General features: G+C 44.8%; 2 protein-coding genes across 2 annotated transcripts; both read left to right on the forward strand.

The window, feature by feature from the left end:
- The first annotated feature begins 209 nt into the window (after positions 1-209).
- Positions 210-6395, forward strand: mbd3a (methyl-CpG binding domain protein 3a). Its single transcript, XM_028593067.1, has 7 exons — positions 210-425; positions 1228-1393; positions 2864-3001; positions 3357-3447; positions 3544-3721; positions 5175-5333; positions 5472-6395. Exons 1-6 carry the CDS (start codon positions 412-414, stop codon positions 5326-5328), a joined length of 741 nt encoding a protein of 246 aa, XP_028448868.1. The 5' UTR covers positions 210-411; the 3' UTR covers positions 5329-5333; positions 5472-6395.
- A 1041-nt stretch (positions 6396-7436) lies between these two features.
- On the forward strand, positions 7437-11777 carry LOC114565383 (RNA-binding protein MEX3B). The gene is made up of 4 exons (XM_028593401.1): positions 7437-7580; positions 8116-8679; positions 9927-10180; positions 10340-11777. Exons 2-4 carry the CDS (start codon positions 8181-8183, stop codon positions 11558-11560), a joined length of 1974 nt encoding a protein of 657 aa, XP_028449202.1. The 5' UTR covers positions 7437-7580; positions 8116-8180; the 3' UTR covers positions 11561-11777.
- Positions 11778-13599: the final 1822 nt, after the last annotated feature.

The following is a 13599-nucleotide window of genomic DNA, read 5'->3' on the forward strand; positions in this document are numbered from 1 at the left end:
AACAACAAATGAATAAATATGTGTTTAAAAAGTACCAACATTTCTGTAAAATGTAGTGGAGTAGGGGTACAAAAGTACCTCAAAATTGTACTCGTGTGGTTCTTGAGTAAATATACTTAGTTTTAGAGCGGTTACTTTCTACCTCTGACAGTGTGCAGTGAACATAAGTGAAACCTGGCGCGTCATGTTCGGACTATTTTACAGGCGCGTGGCGGATGTCTTTCGCTCAGTGTGTTTACAAGGCTGGCGGAGTGATCTGCAGTTGTGAAGGTCCTGACGGGAGACAGACAGCGGGGATCGATAACAAACCATACTCGGTGAAACATTATGACTGCAGCAATAGTCAGATAGCTGGCTTCTTATCTTTTATGAGCCAGAATTGGAGACAAACAAATAAAGACAGCCAAGACCATGGAAAGAAAAGGGTGAGACTTTTTAAATGTTCAGTCGAAGGAGTTGTTCAAATGAAAGTTTCTCTGCAGGAAATGCACGCATGCATACATGCGTTTTGCAATTGAGAACAACACTTAGCAAATTACCAGGTCTGTGTTATTTACACTTTTGTTACGTTAGCTAAACGTAAGCTTTAGCTCGTTTTGATTTTATTACGTTTGTAAACATGCAACTTAGAACAATAGTAAGTTAATTGATACTCTGGTTGCTGGTACGTTGACGTTACCAACGCCGCTAGCCTGATTAGCTAGCTAAGTTTCATTGTTTACACACGCTTGACTTGCGGCGCGTTGGGCCCCGGCACAGCTAAGTTACGCAAGTATACGGTATAAAAATCTCAGCTGCAGCCAGCTGTCTTGTTAAAACTTGTAGATAAAGGATATGCCGCCGCTAATGTATCCACTTGCAAGTCTAAAAAATGAGTAGATACTTCACTCTCAACACAGTGGTAACGTACGCTTGAAAAGCATCCATTCCGTTGTACGTTATCATTACAAAGCAGTAGCAGTTAACTGATCTACCTCAAAGCTCCAACTACACACCCAAAAATCATCCACACAGGTGTTTTCACTTACTGATTACACCTGTGGGCGTGTACAGATTTGTACTGTGACCTCAGAGAACTATGCCCCAATTTAGCCTGTGAAGAGATCCGATAATTTAGAATAACTGAGAAGCCAAGTGTGGGTGTCCAGACCCATAACTGCTTTAATGCCTCGGTTAATGAAGAGGTAAATCTTGTGATGATGATGAGTCTTCTGTTTTTCTTTCTAGTGTACCTGTTAAGCGCATTTTCAACAAGCCCCAGATAGTCCGCAGTCTGGGCAGCAACCTTCACACAGATGTAAATGCCAGCCACTCCCGAGCCGGATGGTCGCTCCTGACCAAAGTGCAGCGCAGCAGGCACAAGCATTTCTATGACATCAATCATCAAATCAGGGTGAGAATGTGGTATTTATGACGATGTAATGACTGTGCTGTGCTACCTGAAGTGACAATTATTACATTAATATACAGTGCCCATAAATCATATTCCCCTCCCATTTTCATGTTATGGTTTTACATTATTTAATGAAAGTGGTTTTAATTATACTGACAATGAGCAACAGAGCAAGTCTTTAATGATAACGTGAACCAAAGTGATCAGTGGAGGCACATGGCAGTAATTCCAGCTTTGAGTTTATGAGAATAGGTGTCTTCCTTGCAAACCTGCTCAGGTTACATGGGGACCTGCCACACATTTTGGATGGACTTAGACCTAAAGGTTAAAGATGGGAGCTTGTGACCGGGAGGTCATCGGTTCAATCCCCAGACCGACAGGATCAAATCTGGGTGGGGAAAGTGAAAGAACAGCGCTTGTCCCTCCCTCATTACCACCACTGAGGTGCCCTTGAGCAAGGCACCTAACTCCAACCGCTCGAGTGGAGCTGCTCAATGGCCAGCAGATCAGAATGTGGTTGTACTGGGCTGCTTTCAGGTATGAATGTGGAACTGTGTGAATGTGATCAGGGCATTCTGCAAAAGAGAGGCTGCCTCTCAGTGAAACTTCCCTGAATAAATAAAGGTAAAAAAAAAAAAAAAAAAAAAAAAGACGCTCCAGGAAACAAAGTGTTGTCTTTAAACCCAAAACATAGCATTTAGTGTAATTACTGTAGTACGGCCAAAAAGCTCAGTTTAGGTCTCATTGTACAGTAGAACCTTCTTCCACTTTGTTTCAGAGTCATGTTTCATGTCATGAGACTTATTTTTTAACAATGACTTTCTTTGCTACTCTGCCATAAAGTTCTAACTGATAAATTGCCCGGGCAACAGTTGTGGTCATGTGGTGTACACAGTGACTGTGACCTACATAATAAACCTTAGTTTACTCCAGTGAGCTGTAAATCTAGATCTTCTGACACTAGTATATGCATGTATTTTGTATCAGAATTTTGACACTATATATAGTGAATAAGGTAACAAATATGGAGGGAATTTGGACACCAATGTCCCCAAGAGTTGCCATAGACCGCTTTGTTACCTCCCTTGGTGATAAACATCTCCCACAAGCATTGTTTTATGATTGACTGAAGACTGTGCTACCAGGGATATTCAGTGCCATTGTAAAACTGACATTGTTACATCATTACAACCTTATATCTCTGCTGCTTAGCTTAAGGAGAGATCATTCCCCCCCCAAACTGTCCTGCATCATTATAAACATCCCAGTTCATTATAATGTCTCTTCACACTGCGTAGCATTAAATAAGAGATGTAACCGTACCCCCTGTTCATCACTAACAATAACGCATACATACAGCTGTGTAGATTTGTACAGTAACTTTTCACAAGTCTTCTAAAAGTTGTATTTTATTATGAAAGAAAATTGGTTTTCAGAACTTTTGCCATTATGCTCTTGTCTCTCTTAAAGGCCAAGCCTGATTTAAACACAACACTACCAGTTCGACAGACAGCATCCATCTTCAAACAACCAGTGACCAAGGTAACCAATCATCCCAACAACAAGGTGAAGACAGACCCGCAGAAGGCTGTGGACCAACCGAAACAAGTAAGTCAGAGGGCAGAAAACATGCACGTTTCAGCTCTTAAAACTTTCTTTAGGCTCTCTGTACTTTTTAGTGTTTTTAGAAAACGATTACATCACCATTAATACTATAGAAGGGCATGTGAGTAAAAGAAAATTGGTGTACCTTTTTAGTAGTTTTGCATAGCTGGCCACTATAAAACCTGGTTTCCTAGTGTTCTGTTATGTCTCTTTCGACTTTGCTGTTATGTAATGAGTGCTAAAGGGTTGATTCAACCTAGTTCAATATCCTTGTAAATTATATAATGATGCACATATTTAGTTTGTGGAAAAATGTGCTCAAAACTTAACAAGGACATTTGTTTTCTTCAATCTTCAGCTGTTCTGGGAAAGAAAGTTGAGTGGGTTAAATGCATTTGATATCGCAGAGGAGCTAGTGAAAACTATGGATCTTCCAAAAGGCTTACAGGGTGAGTGTAACCAAAACAAATATGACAACCTTGTGTGAGTCAGAGCTGGAATTTTTAAGAAGCTTGACTTGTGCTTTCCTGTTGTCCTCTGCCTAGGTGTTGGGCCTGCATGTTCAGATAAAACACTGCTTTCTGCCATCGCCAGTGCCCTGCACACCAGCCCGGCACCGGTCACTGGACAGCTCACCGCTGCAGTGGAGAAAAATCCTGGAGTCTGGCTCAACACATCACAGCCCCTCTGCAAAGCCTTCGTAGTGACTGATGATGACATCAGGTAAGATGTTCACACAAACAACACAGCTGTAGTTTTCCCCGCTGGAGAATTGATCCATATCATGAAAACATTGGAAATGGACAATAGGCTGAATCAATCCATCACTGGTGGCTCTTTTTAATGTGTCAAATGGGAATCAAGTAAACTGAAAGTGCAGTTAATTGTGGCACATGCACCCAGTAACAAGATAGTTTAACATGTTAGGCCTATTGTTAGTTTTGGGTTATCCTGTTAAGTTACTGAACTAGTGAAAATGTTATTGGGGTACATAAAAGAAAAAGCGCCACGCCTGAAATATGCGTTGTGTTGAATGTTGAGATTTGCTTACTGTTTAATGCATTGTAATCCACTGGTGAAGTGAATTTACTGATGTGACGGGGAGATCAAGGATTTGTGTTTTAAGGCAGCCATACTGTGTTGCTCACTGGGGATGCCATGGAGAGGAAATTTCCCCACGGTCCATACATTTGTGACAAGGATTACACCGTAAACGCGCCACAGCTAGTGCCTCTCCGACTTTCCAGTTGAAGTTTTGCTGCGCTGCCCATTTTGGCAGTCGCCAAGGTTGAGACAGGAGGTGGAAGCACCCTGAAGCGCTGCCCGCTTCCCTTCGGCACCCATGTTAACCATAGACCTTGTACACATATGATGTTGACTATTGGGCTGTTAAGACGAGCGCGGCACGGAGCTCCATGGTCGGCTTGCGATCTAGTTTGTGTCAAATGTGCTGAATTTGTTTTTTTAATCTGTTCTAAATTAACTTTAAAAGGGAGATTTTTCAAGTTATTAATGCTCTTATCGACATGGTAGTGGACAAATATGCTTGCTTTATGCTATTAATAAAAAAAAAAAAAATTATTATTGCAACAATCAGAAAGAATGACAGATACTGTCTAGAATATTCTCCAGAATAACCTCAAAGGTACTGTATGCTCAAAATGTATGCTGAAAACATTATATGGCAAATTCAAGCCTATCAAGCAACAACAGTTGGGCACATTGACCTGAATGTAACATTACTTGGTAATACTAACACAATGTAGTGTCCCACTTTACACTTGGAAAGGTTAACTAAGCAGTTCAACACAAAACACTGGAGCCCGTGTATTACAGCTACAGACATACTGTACAAGTACATTTGTCAGCTGAATGTGACCGTGTAAATGTGTTTAACCTCACATGTGGGGAAATGAACGCTCACAAACCCAGCGCAAGGCCCAAATCGCTGAACGTGCATGTGTTAATCGCGCTTCAAAAACATTTGTGGCGTTGAAAGGAATTTGCGTTTACTTATTATCGTGTTAACTTTGGCAGCCCTAATTATATTTCTATACATGTTCCACTACGTGGGGAACTAAATCCTGTCATGTGATCATCGTCGTGGCTTTTCCATGAAAGGTTTTTTTCATTATAGCCACCTTATTTATTTATTTTCCTCTTCTGTTTCTCTTAGGAAGCAGGAGGACCTGGTGCAGAATGTACGGAGGCGGCTGGAGGAAGCCCTCACGGCTGATATGTTAGCTCATGTAGAGGACACCGCTGCAGACGCAGCAGCAGCCAACAAAGTGGAGGAGAAGGTTGAACAGGTGGACAAGGAGGAATTATAGCCAAGGTACTCAAAACTGCAGGGCTGGTACCAGTGTTGCTGAATCTTTTTTTTTTTTAAATTGGTTCACCCATTGCCTCTGTTTAGCCTCATTGTTAGGAACTACAGTGCATGTAACATGTCTCTTTCTCATCTCTCCCACAGGCTTGTTTTGACATGTTTGCTGGTCAACTTTCATTTTCAAATAATTGGCTCCACAAGGATTTTGTATACACTTTTAACTGAAATAGACCCTAATAGCAGACATTCTGCAGATTGTGTTTACCTTAACAAAGACTTTTTCTTTATTTGTATTTTTTCTTACATGTGACAGTGTAATCGTGGGTGCTTTCAGTTTTCAGTTAATTTTTACCTCCACTAATGTATGGCAACTTTCTTAAGACTCTATATACGGTTCAGTGTTTTCAGGAATGACCATCACTTCACTATTGATACTATAGTGAGTCAAAGGAAATTATTGTTCCTGTAAGTAGTTGTACTTTTAAGGCAGTTTACGGCAGTTGTGGATGATGTTCTATACAATGCAGTGTTACATTTAGTTGACAGCTGTTCAAGCTCAAAGTTAAAAACACAAACCTGATGTATGTGACTGACGTGTGTGTATGTGTGTTGAATGTATCAGTTAATGTTGACGTTGTGCGTTTCTTTTTTAACATGTTGCTCTTTTATATTTTACTCTGGCACTATAGGTAGCGTGTTTGTTTGAAAGCATAAAAAGGTTGCAGTATGTTTACATGCACACAGCAATCTCGTGGCTGTGTATAATCACATTTAGTTTGTTTGATTTGATTGTTTGACAGTTCAAAGCAGTGTTATTTCTCACAATAACCTTTTTGAGTTTACATGGTTTTGGAGTTTAAGTCATGGTATTTGTATTGCCAAAATAATTATTAGGACTGTTTTGCCAGCTACATTTGAGTTTAATCAGTAACCGAGAGTGTGTAACCTCAGAAAAATAAATAGAACACTGATGTACCTCATAACAAGATGTACTGTACCTCATTACAAGATTTATTATTTGTCTCTGTACCCCTGTGTCAATGTCAAATAAATGCAGCTCTTTCATGACTGATGTTTTCTTGGTCATTATCCCAAGGAAGCGTTAGGATCGTTCAAGTATATCTTAAAACAATACTGAACTTCTTATATGTATATTGACATTATTCCCTGTAATGATTCCTCCTTTCCAAAACCCACAGACCATGTTGAGCCAAAACTAATGAGTTAATCAAACGAAGTTGGTATCTTCCAAAGTAAAAAAATAAAATAAAAAGTATTTATAATTATCAGCGAGGAAACACAAAGAGGTCATAAGAGGGGATCTCTCCACAGCCAGTATAGACAGAAGGAACAATTACAGTGATCAATAACTTCCAGTGTCCATGTGAGCTTTGTTTAAAACCTGGAAAAAGTGTGAACCTATCCTTTCATTTCAACTCATGGTTAAAGAAAGGGTGGTGCTTTTAATAATATTAATACCTATTGCCCTTCATGATTCTTTCTTTTATTATTATTTGTATTACCTAGAAAGTACAAATAAATGGAGGTGCGCGCGCACATACACACTGCATGAGCATCATTCAATGCTCTTGTTGGACCACCCAAAACACCTTATTGGTAGCCATGATGCACACACCCAATTATGACAGCATTTTTTAAACATGTAGCATGCGTTAACAGTCGGGATGCAGAGAGGGAGATTAAATAGTGCCCTGCAGACTGACGGACACAATTGGCAGTGACAGCAGCGGTGGCTTTGCCGTCGATGCTCTCCCCTTGCTGCATGTGGCCTTTGAACTCATTGTTGTGTCGCGGATGACGTCAGTGCCGTGTGCTGGAGACGGAGCGGCGTGCGCCTGGCGAGACAAAGGCGGCGGACCGACCGGGGTCAGGCAGCAGCAGTAGATGCAGAGAGCTGAGAACCAATGTGTGTGTGTGTTTTTTTAAACTGAAAACTGCTAACCTTGGATTTGAGCGGCGGTCTCCCTGACGGTACGCAGAAGGAAGACCCAGTGACACTCCCAGGAATATGCTTTGACTCTCAAGAAAGAGGAAAAAAACAACAGAGCTCTCTTTTCGTTTTTAAAACGTTTTTCTCCTACGCCCCCATTTAGCGTGCTACTAGTTAGCTAACCAGCTAGCTCTCTAGCGTTGCACAGCGCACAGTACTCCTCCTCCTGGCTGCTTCTCATCTTTCCCTCAAAAATTGGGCGACAACCGAAGACAGGATCTCGTCGACAAAGGCAAGATAAAGTAAGTTCATGCGGTTTTCGCACTTGTTTAATTTTAAAAATCAACGCGGCTGCATTTGAGAATGATCACAAGTTCGACTGTCAGAACAGAGCTAACCAGCTAGCTGTGGTGCTCCCAAACAAAGGGGTCGACAACGTGACTGAGTGCCGACTATGTGGAGCTAGCCTGTTAGCTTGGCTGTTGAAGCTAACAACAGCTTATATCCCTCTTTTATATTTAATTTTTTTTTGTATTCTACCAGCACATATAAGAGTGTCTGAAGTTATTACCACAGATGTTCGTATGTGGTGTACACGTTGTGCACTTGTGTTAAAGCGGACATGCTTTATGACAAAACAACCTCCTGGATGGTTTCAGGTGTCAGACAAAAAGCAACAACAGACAAAGCAAGGCGCCCAAATCAACACTGCTAATGCATGCTGCCGTTTCTGAATGATCGGTGATTCTACTGTGCTCATCCCCGGCCTGGTTTAGAGTGTTTTATGATAAACAAACACTTGACTTTTTTTTGTTATTTTTTTATTTTTTATTTCAGAAGAGGGTGAGCTCACTCCCAACAAACAGGCATCCGTGATCTGATGTGAGATCCACGGAGAGACAATGCCTAGCCCTTTATTCCACCCCGAGATTATGGACCACGACGTGGTGATCAGCAGCCAGCACAACGGGGTCGGTCTGCCCCGAGAGACAGACCAGGATTCCCGGGAAGAGGACCATCATGATGCGCTCCGCTTCGCCCTGGACCAGCTGTCACTCATGGCTCTGGAGAAAGTGGACTGTGGTAGCGGAGGCGGCGTGCTGGTCGACCCTCTAGATGGGACCCAGGGTCCGGGCTCCGAGGGCTGCAACGGTGTGGGCGGAGGGGGGTATGTGGATCTACAGATGCTGGAGCATCCAAACGGGTCCCGGGACTCGCCGACGTCCTGCTCTCCATCCCCGGAGTACTACGGATCGGGCGGGTACCACATGGCCAGCTCGCACTCCATGCTCCACGGGGAACAAAGCTCCGTCCTCTGCAGCAGGAAAAGAAGTGTCAACATGACAGAATGTGTACCTGTCCCCAGCTCTGAACATGTGGCTGAAATAGTGGGAAGACAAGGTAAGAGCATGAGTGTGTGTGTGTTGTGCTGCTTAGTTAGTGAGGAATTAATTGGTGTTTATGGTGAGCTTTAAGGATGCATGCAGCCTGGCTGTTCTTTGTTTGGGTGGCAGTCTGGTGGAAGCAGGATCTCTGAACTTTTACAGCGTGAGCTTGGTGCTCAGGTCGGACTGCACTCACTCTTTGGGTCTTTGATGTCAGCATAATGCGTAGTGCATTACAGAAGCCATACGTACTGTATTTATATTCAATTTTAACAATATTTAGACAATAGACACGAGGGGGGGAGTGAGAGAGTGTGGTTGAGTAGGAGGGAGGGGGAGGGGTGGGAGAGGGTCAGACAAAGCGGCAGATTGTCGGGAGTCTGGACATGTCTAGCAGCCTGCATCTAACAAAGGGAATATATCGAAATGTGCTGATTTTTACATATCGCGGAGTCCGTGTGGAACACTGAACTCGCATTTCTATCTCATGTATATGTTTACGGTAGATTATTATTGTCCCTGCTGAGCAGATGTTTAAGCTGAAACGGGGCAGCAGACGCACCAACGCGGGACTGGGCGGTGTTACGCCCTGCACCCAGCGCCGTCTGTCGATGCGGCTGCTCGCATATGAGCCGTAACGTGCGATACATGTCTCCCTTTTTTTCTTTTGTCTGTTTATCCACACACGTCCTCCACTTTAGATAGACTGAGGCTGTAGGTTTGGTTCGACCGTCGCAGCCGCGGCGGCGTTACGGCATTGTTCTCTTTGTTTGAAAAAGCCATGCTTTCTGCTTCCCAGAATGACATCACACACAGTGCGCCCTATTGGTCGCCGAGAACCCAGCGTCCATATTTAAAGAAACAGAGCACCCGGCTGATGGTTGACGCCGGCGGGCGGAGGAGCATGAGTTGACACAAGCAGCGCATCCGCTCCAGGCTTCATGTTTGGGGCAGACGGGCTCTTCGTGAATAACCTGCATAACCGCTGCTTTTTGCGGCCTCGGATATGTTGTTATGATGCGAAAATGTTCCGATTGTGCATTATTGAAGCACCGGAACTGTAATGATTATGGTGTTGATTTTTGAATGTTTTGTTTTTGAGAATTCAGTACCCGGCAACCAAGCATGTTGACTCATTATTCGTTTCTATACTATAACTGCACTTATATTTATGGCTATGCCATAAAAATGTGTTTGTATATGCATGGTTGTGTGTCTGAATGTGTATAAATGATGGTGTTTATGTGCTTCCGTGTCTTCCAGGTTGTAAGATTAAGGCCTTGCGTGCCAAAACAAACACGTATATAAAGACTCCAGTCAGAGGCGAGGAGCCTGTGTTCATCGTGACGGGACGCAGGGAGGATGTCGAGATGGCCAAGCGGGAAATTGTCTCTGCGGCTGAGCATTTTTCTATGATCCGGGCGTCCCGCTGCAAAGCTGGAGGCCCCGGAGGAGGAGGCGGAGGCGCCAGCTCTCTTCCTGGACCACCACACTTACCTGGACAGACCACCATACAGGTACAGAAACCGAATACTTAGTCGTTAGCTGTGTTTTTGTTTTACTCTGCCGGGTAACAAAGGAATAACTGGGTGTTAGATAACATCTGCTTAAAACCCCCATACCTCTGTTCTCTATCCTGTAGTTAAATTAAAACATTTCTCTTGCCACTGATCCAGGTGAGGGTGCCCTACAGAGTAGTCGGTTTAGTTGTCGGACCAAAGGGAGCAACGATCAAGCGCATCCAGCAGCAGACTCACACCTACATCGTGACACCCAGTCGAGAGAAAGACCCGGTGTTCGAGGTGACCGGCATGCCGGAGAACGTGGACCGCGCGCGCGAGGAGATCGAGACCCACATCACCCTGCGAACTGGAACCTTCGTAGACCTGCAGGGAGACAATGACTTCCACTCCAACGGCACGGATGTCAGTCTAGAAGGCCTGGGCGCCCTGAGCGGAGGGCTGGGGTCGTCTCTGTGGTCCAGGGCTACTGGCCACCATTCGGTCCCCCCTCCTCCTCCTCCTCCACCCTCCCCACCTCCTCCCCTCCCCATGTCCATGCACCACTCCTCCAGCCGGAAGATGTCCTCCTCAGTAGCCTATCACACGCACAACAGCGGGATGAGCTCCGACAACTTCAGCGCCTCTCGCAAGGCCAACGAGGGAGGCAGCCCCACCAGCCCTTTTAGCACAGGCTCCAGCAGTGCTGGAGGAGGGTTTACTTTCGGGGGCGACTCCACGCCAGGGCTGCCCTCCTCGGACGAGCTGGGCTTTGAGTTCACCGCTGCCAACATCTGGGCACCGTTCGTCAACGGAGGGGCGGGCAATAAGACGGCCGGCTCCTCCCAGCAGCAGCCTCTGCGTCGCAACAGCAGCGGCCTCAGCGGTGGCGCCATCACTCCAAGATTGTCTCCAACTCCGCCTCAGGACACGGGCGTGGGCCCCCTGGATCATCCATTAGCCCGTCGCGCACAGAGCGACCCCCTCAGCACTCTCTCCTGGCTACAGTCTGGCAGCGCAGGCGGCGGCGGCTCCTTCTCCGGCGCGTCCAGCTCCAGCTCCGGCGGTTCGTCGACCGGTTACTCCTCCTGCTCGGCCTCCTCCCTGCCTGGCGGCTCGCCCACTGACTCCGAGGGCGGCGGCATGGTCCTCAGCTCCGGGATGCTGAGTCGGCTGAAAGGCGGCTCCGTCTCCGGGGTCGCGGGCTTGGTCGGCGTCAGCCCCGGCATCAACAGGGACTGCTTTGTGTGTTTCGAGAGCGAGGTGACGGCAGCCCTGGTGCCTTGTGGCCACAACCTGTTCTGCATGGAGTGCGCCGGGCAAATCTGCCAGTCAGCTGAGCCCGAGTGTCCCGTCTGCCACACCCCCGCCACACAGTGCATCCGCATCTTTTCCTAATGCCTGAGAGGGGGGGGCAATATGAAGTGGGCAAGAAGAAGACTGGGGTGGGGCACCAGCTGTGGCAGAGGCAATGGAAGGATTCACACTAATAACTCTCACACACATGATGGACCATAATAAATGCATAATAGAGATGATGATACTATACGGATGTTGATTTATTGCTGATAACTGTCAAGATTAATAATCACAATAACAATAATAATAATAATAATGACTTTTCAGAGTGAAGTTAATTGAAACTGGTCTGCAGACAGTTGTGGCTCAGACAGTCTCTCGGTGGTGAACTTCTGGAAGGAAACTAGTGTCTTATCTCTCTTCAGGCCTTCATTTTGACCGGCAGCAGCCTGCACTGCTGCCGGTCCGTCTCGACATTTCTTCATTCTGGCTTCTTCAGATCTCTGTCTGCTTTCTCTCTCTCACAGCCTTTCGTTTTGACACTTTTGTACTTAACAGATATTTTTCGATGAAGCTGTCAATGAGGCCTGCACTTTTCTACTCCTTATTTTAACGTTCTTGACACGACACAAAACCGTTCCAACAAACCCCTACGCTTTTTCCCCTTGCTCTCACTCATGCTGTTGTTTGACATGGAGCGGCGGGGTTGCTATTTTTCTGTACGCTCTGAACTTCTTTTTTTTTTTTTTTTTTTTTTTTTTTTTTAAATGTCTGCATTTAGTCAGGCGCCTATCGGAAAACAATAGAGCGAGGGACCACCTAAGGATGACTTCATGTTTCTCATTGCCACGCATTTTTTTTTTTTTTTTTGCCGTCAGTAATGACAAAAGAATGCTATGAATAGACACCTCTTACTTCCTGATCGAATTCAATAACATGATGGATGAATTTGGATGCCCCACATTTGAAATGTGGCTGCCGCTTTGATTCACAATAATTATCCTTTTTTAATAAGTGAGAAACATACCGTTAGTGATACTGTAGGAATGTGTCTGAGGTCAGTTCTCTGTACATTTGGGCTGCCTGACAATCCCTTTACATCTCTCTCTCTCTTGCGCGTCTGTGTGTGTGTGTATGTGTGTGTGAATAATGCCCGCTCATGCTATTTCCACGTTGGCATCATTATGTGCCCTCACCATGAGAAGGCCTGGTTTCTGTCTGCTGCCCCTCTCCTTCACGTCCCGCTCACCGTCTTACAGGAGGACTTTTGCGCAGATCCATCCACACCAGGACCGTTTCCTCCTCACATCCTGTCTGTTACACTCCGATCGGCTCGTTTTAGCGTTTTTTACTAGTTTTTGACTCTTGACTGTCAAGTGTGTGGCTCGCAGACATATTTTGAACTCTAGGATAAGATAGGGCTTTTCTGATGTCACATCTGAATGTTTTGTCCAATAAGGTTACGGAGAGACAGTTGCTCCTCCCATATGAAACAATAACAAGGGGCTCGATTGAACCTTTTTTTTTTTTTTTTTTTTTTTTTTTTTTTTTTTACTCATGCACTGTAACTCCTGGTCCCTCTAAAATGAAGAAAAAAAAATAAGCAAGAAACAGCTCTTACTGTTTTTGTTTTGGTAGTTTTGGTCTTCCACCCCACTTTCACAGCCAAGCTGTATGGCACTCTCTCAGATGTACCCATATAGCGTTGTACTCGTGGCCAAATGTGGTGCACTATATGGTTAGTTGTTTGAGATTTGTCCTATGTTTTCATAGCATTGCTGGGTAACTCCCGATAAGGCGGTTGCATCCTGTTTTGTGTTTCGTGGTTTTTAAAGAATTCAGTGTGAGTTTGCAGTAACTGCCTCTTATAGTGTTAATACTGTACGTATGATTTGGTGCGATGGTACACGGTTGCCGTTGGTGGCCCTTTTTTTTTTTTTTTTTTTTTTAAATACATGGAATCAGCTCATAGAATGAGACAAGCCATGACAATACAATTAAAAATGACACACCTAATTCCCAAGGGCTTCTTCTGACTGCACAGACACATGATCACATTTTCAGGCTCACACGCAGTAGGTAGAACTTCTTCTTTTATGGCAGCTAGTAGCTAGGTCATCCAGGGCTTCCAGACACTC

Source organism: Perca flavescens, chromosome 12 (assembly GCF_004354835.1).
Source record: "Perca flavescens isolate YP-PL-M2 chromosome 12, PFLA_1.0, whole genome shotgun sequence".
NCBI lineage: Eukaryota > Metazoa > Chordata > Actinopteri > Perciformes > Percidae > Perca > Perca flavescens.